General features: G+C 37.1%; 1 protein-coding gene across 2 annotated transcripts; it reads right to left on the bottom strand.

Moving 5' to 3' along the window:
* On the bottom strand, positions 1 to 2,728 carry LOC144706882 (uncharacterized). 2 transcript variants are annotated; one of them, XM_078579949.1, is made up of 4 exons: positions 2,482 to 2,728; positions 1,232 to 1,321; positions 1,071 to 1,167; positions 1 to 298 (listed from the first exon to the last, which is right to left on the bottom strand). In XM_078579949.1, the coding sequence occupies exons 1-4, from the start codon at positions 2,678 to 2,680 to the stop codon at positions 160 to 162; spliced, it is 525 nt and encodes a 174-aa protein (XP_078436075.1). In that variant the 5' UTR covers positions 2,681 to 2,728; the 3' UTR covers positions 1 to 159. The 2 variants fall into 2 exon arrangements, with proteins under 2 accessions (XP_078436075.1, XP_078436076.1); XM_078579950.1 differs by lacking the exon at positions 1 to 298 and adding an exon at positions 538 to 583.
* Positions 2,729 to 5,699: the final 2,971 nt, after the last annotated feature.

Here is a 5,699-nt window from a genome sequence, read left to right as displayed (position 1 = left end):
TGACCTCCAATGAAACTAATAATCCAATAAATGGAAACCGCCTTTTTTTTACAGAACTGAGTTGAAGTCATACGGAACAAGAGAAAATGAAGATGGAAAAGGAAGAAAATCGATAAGAAAAGAATACCCAAATTAAATCTCAATACAAATCATCTCTCCTCATTCGGCAGCGGTTCTCTTCTTCAGCTCCTCGATGAATGCCTCCTTCTCTTCCTGGGTCATTCCATCAGTTGAGCAGTCGCCGATTCCCCACTCAGCACCCCGCAGGCAATACTTATCTTCAATTGCTCTCTTGTTCCTGAAATTCATAAGATCTCTTAGATATGCAGTTCAAGATTCCTATAATCACGTTCTCTTCTTCCTGAAATTCATAAACATTATCAGATCTGTTAATCTTGATTCCTATATCACTTAAGACTTGTCCTCAATTGCACTCTTGGTCCTCCAATTCATAAAAATATTAAGATTTGTTGTTCTTGATTCCAGTGAAAACACAATAATTGTCTTGGACAGCTCTATTGTTCCCGAAATTCATTAAATTCTCAGTATCACCTAATACTTGTCTTCCATTGCTCTCTTGTTCCTGAAAGTCATGAAAACACTTATATTTGTTGTTCCTGATTCCTATGAAAACACAATACTTGTCATGGATTGCTCTCTTGTATCTGGAATTCATAAAAAAACACAGATTTGTTGTTGATTCCAATGATCAAAAGCGTGGATTCTATTTCTGATACTGGGAAAGCTTGACGAACGAATTTCACCGCCATAAATTAAGATTAACAGAAAAATAGATCAACGGGGATACGAAGAAAAACATAAGATTGCACCGCGTTCAACTCTAATGAACATTCTTCAGGTCAGAAAATCTAATAAACATGTCTTCATGAATGTTCATAAGTTTCCATCTTTACGGGTAGGAAAAAGTTGTCAAATTTAGCAGAGCCGTAATAAACATAAAGAAAACGAGATTTCAAATCAAGAAATTAGGGAGATCCAACCCCATAAGTTGAAGAAACGCCCTAATACGATCAACTTTTGATGCAGAAACAGTGGGAGAAACCTGTTACCTTTCTTTGTTTTGCTTGGATTTCTCCAGCAATTCTTTTAACACCGGCGATGACTGAAATTTCGAGTCCAGATCTTCATACTTTTTCCGCCTTTCTTCTGAAATCAGAAAATGATCATGATCAACAGCGCAAATTCTCCAAGCCAGGGATGAAATCAGCACCATTCCACCGGTTGAGGAAGTCGATCTTCGGAAGCTCCGGCCCTGGCACGGACTCCAGTCCAGAGAATCCAGAAAGAACACCAGCCTCGACTGCCAACATATATCATCTAAAACAATCAATACATACAAAGAAACAGTCTTGAGCAAGCGGCAGAATCTAAAATATCTACATTGCTTCCACCCACAAGGAAAAAAATCATCTAAAATATCAACACAAGCTTAGCAAAAACCTTGTGCGAACGCCAGACCCAATCAAAAAATGGGTCCCTAACTGAACATTGCTTACACCTCAAGACATCATAAAAAAATCACCATGATTGCCGTCACAAAAAATACCAACAAATGAATAGAAAAAGTTTAGGAAGAACGCCAGGATCAGTTGGAAAACGGTTCCAAATTGAACATTTCTTTTACAGCAGGAAATCATAACAAAAGCACCAGGAGTGGACCCGAGTAAAAACTCCAGCCTCGACTGCCATCACAAAAATATCAACACATTAAATGAAAAAAAATCTAGGACGACCACCAGAATCAATCGGACAATGGGTTCCAAGCAGAACATTTCTCACACCTCAAGAAATCCCGGAAAGAAAAAAATCATGAGCGAACGCCAGATTCGAAAATGTGTTCTTACCCGATATTTATCACACCGCAAGGGATAAACAAACACAAATTAAAGCATCTGGAGTGGACCATAGAAAAAACTCAGCACATTAATTGAAAATAAAATCAAGGGCGACTGCCAAAATCAACCGGAATTGAAAAGCTTAACATTTATCACACCTCGAGAAATATAAAAAAAATCACGAAGGAACGCCAGATCAGAAAGTGTGTTCCAACCCGATATTTTTTTAAAAAATAAAATCACCGCAAGAATTTTTTTTAAAAAAATTTAAAGCGGCTGGAGTGTACCATAGGAACAAATTGACGAATCAGAAAATGGGCTCAAAACTGAACATCTCTCACACCTCAAGAAATCCAAAAAAAATTCTTGAACGAACGCCAGATTGGAAATTGCGTCCCTACCCGATATTTCTCACATCGTAATATAACTAAAAAAGACAAATTAAAGCACATGGAGTGTACCATAGAAAAAAAATCAAGAAATCAGAAAATGGGTTCAAAACTGAACATTTCTCACACCTCAAGAAATCCAAAAAAAAATCCTGAACGAACGCCAGATTGGAAAGTGCGTCCCAACCCGTTAAAAATCACTTAGCAAGAAATTAAAAAAAAACGAATTAAAGCACCTGGAGTGGACCATAGAAAAAGCGCAGAGGCCGCCGCCAGATGAATAGCCCTCCGATGAACTTGCAATTGAGGCAGCGAAGAGGAAGAGGATGGAGGATTCTCCTTCCCGCTGGGCCCTGCTCTTACAATGGCGCCATGGCCGATGAAATTTCGCTTACTGGTTGGCGCGAGAGGATGGAGAGATGTAGAAGAAAGCATCACGGCTGCGAAAGTTCTCTCCTTAGAACTGCAACCGTGAGAGATAACTTATCCAAGGATTTTATTCCGCCATCTTATAAGATATAAACTTTATATTATCAGTGGGACCCACTTATTTTTCTTAACTGATATACTCTTACTTTGGCATTTGGAATTTCATTTGATGTAATTGGAAACTAAGCCTGAATTCATCCAAACTAGTAAAATAGCAAATTATGAGGATGATTGGCAAGGAAATAAACATTGAAATATTTACCTAACAAAAGTAGGTACATCAGTTCACAAATCTATTCTAGAATTAGTGATTAGCACACTAATTGTTGTATTTTCATCTATATTTATAGATAATTTCAGTGACATTCAAAGCTTGTGGGTAAAATAATGATGTGCAGTTTCAATTTTGCAATTATTGCCCATTTTAGTAAGTTGATACTTATTTAATATCTTTTGATGAAAACCAGGACAGAACACATAATCTTCAGAGCTGAGAAATTCTGTAACTTTAATATCGATAACAATTCAAACAGATATGTTGAGACACAAACTCGTAAAATACTTTGAACCAAGTTTTAGTAAGAGGTAAATATCATAATAAGTAACACTGATATTTAAATGGAAATAGACTAATGTCATGATTAGACCAAGATGTTCATTACCAAGTATCTTTCAGTGGCCCAAAAGGAAGGCTTAAGTTACCCCTTGAATTTACTTTTTATATGCTTTATATATACTAAGTTTACATATATAATTAAAAATGATTTGACATGGGATACTAGTATGCTAGTTTAAGTTATTCCTTTGTCTAGCCTTAAGGAGGGATTCTCACTCATACACCTAAATAATTCTACAACATTATTGAATTAAATAGAACATATGTACATGACATAATAGTTATGATTTAAGTTGGTAATGTTGGGTTCTAGAGGCCTAGATCAGGATGAACAAATCAAAACGATATGCAGCGGAAGACATTTGTGAATCATACGGCGTCGATAAAACCATGAAATGAAGTACCTTTACGTGGAGCGCATCCCGTGATTTCTTGGATCATGGAGCGAGCTGAGTCGAGCTACTCAATTGTGCAGCCTATAGATGTATCCACGTGATCCTCGGCATGTCGGATCTCCTCCTTCTCGTTGACGAGCCCTGTTCTACCTCCATCGCCATTGTTATGCCGTCCCGATCGCATCGGACATGGAGAGGGTGTGAGGGGAGAAGGGAAAGCCCCCTTCAACAATTCTGGCCTGGGTGAATTTTGTTCAGAGCCTTCCCCTATTTATACTAAATGGGTATTTTTCATAAAAAACCCCAAACTTAAGTATATCTTTCAACGTCCAAAAGACCATTTGCGCATGACCCTCTAAGCCCATATATTAGTCTAGTTAACAACTCCTGTGGCCCAACCTTTATCGGCCTTCTAAATTAATTAACTATATCATCATATAGATTAATTAACGTCGGATCGATTTAACCCAATCGATAGGTCGAGACTCCGACACATGGGGTGCCAAGCTACACCTCGTGTTCTAGATGATACAAAGGAGTGTGTATCAACTCACTTCATGGAACCTGTTTGTCATCGGTTACCGTGTATGTATAGTCCCTCATCCACTTGACGCTCCTTGGACGATTTAGGGCATGGTCAACTGTCAAACCCTAATTGATCATCCGAGTTAGTACTGATGCATTCGGAAATCATCAAAAAACTCTTCTCTGATATTTCACTGTCTTGGTCAAGGACTTCGTTGCATTGTCTTCCTTGAGCTGTCACCTCTTATACCGAGGGTGGACGATCCCATCTTGACCACTCAATCGCCTTCGTGTACTTCTTGATGTATCCAAACTAAGACCGTTTAGAATCCCATGATTAGAGACTCGTTGGCCATAGCCAAAGTACAACCGTCCGTCCACAAGACGTCTTTGGTGTCTCAGATCTAAGGACCACTTATACAACCGTGACGTGAATCAGCCTGATTGACAGTTCGGTATAATACCATTCAGGGATTCGTACGGATCAATTCAGTGAACTCTTTCTACTAAAGAACACCCACTATCAATCCTTAGTGTCACCACACTAATGGCTACGGGACCGACCATACTCATCATATGAGTGAGGCTAGATAGTGTTATTCTATCTGGATACTTCGATGTCCTTCTTGCGTATCCTTCGAATAGGAATGTTTAGAACACATGCATAAAGACTAGTGATCTCCGCATTACGATCTCATCATAATTCACTAAGTCCGATCATGTATTCATGGACTTCATTATAAGCATCACACGTGCACTATAATGAATATGTTCTATTAATGAACATGGAACGAGATATGGAATGTGTGATTGGCTTATTGGTCACATATATTTCTATCAGGTAACTCACAAAGTTGTGACCTGATAATCTTAAAAAATAGAGTTTTAATTAATCGTTCCTTTTTTTGAGTTTAATCAATATATTATAAATCTGTACTCACTTAAGTAGATTTAGCTAGTGATGAGTATGGATCCTCTCCACATCAAATGGTAATCAAGGATTTAAGATACATATAAAATAAGAGGTTGAGTGAAGAAGATTTTAAAATTATTATAGTAGATAGTAGATAGCGATATTTGTTTCTATATGTAATGTTTTTCCTACTCTTATATATTTGTATTTTTCTATCCAACTCAAATTTGTGATTGAATTTTTTATTTATTAATTTATTTCGATTGGAAGGTATAATATATTTTTTCACTCAACAAAGATAATGATTTCTTTGTATTTTACCGATGAGGATTCTGCTTATTCCTTTCTAGATTCAGTTGATAATCCATTAAATTCAGTATCATTTATTATGATCTAACATAACACATGTGTATACCTTTTGATCATTATCTCAAATATACCATCAATGAATTATAAATTCAGAATTTGTTAAGACTGAGTGAGAACAAGAATGGAGTGACAATAACAAGTACATATGGGAGAGCAACATGTTGAAAAAAGTGAGTCGTGTAAGGGGGATAACAAAAGAGATGATGA

Source organism: Wolffia australiana, chromosome 8 (assembly GCF_029677425.1).
Source record: "Wolffia australiana isolate 7733 chromosome 8, ASM2967742v1".
NCBI classification, from domain to species: Eukaryota; Viridiplantae; Streptophyta; class Magnoliopsida; order Alismatales; family Araceae; genus Wolffia; species Wolffia australiana.
Note: the sequence above shows the minus strand (reverse complement) of the source record. Positions and strands in the feature narration are given on the sequence as shown.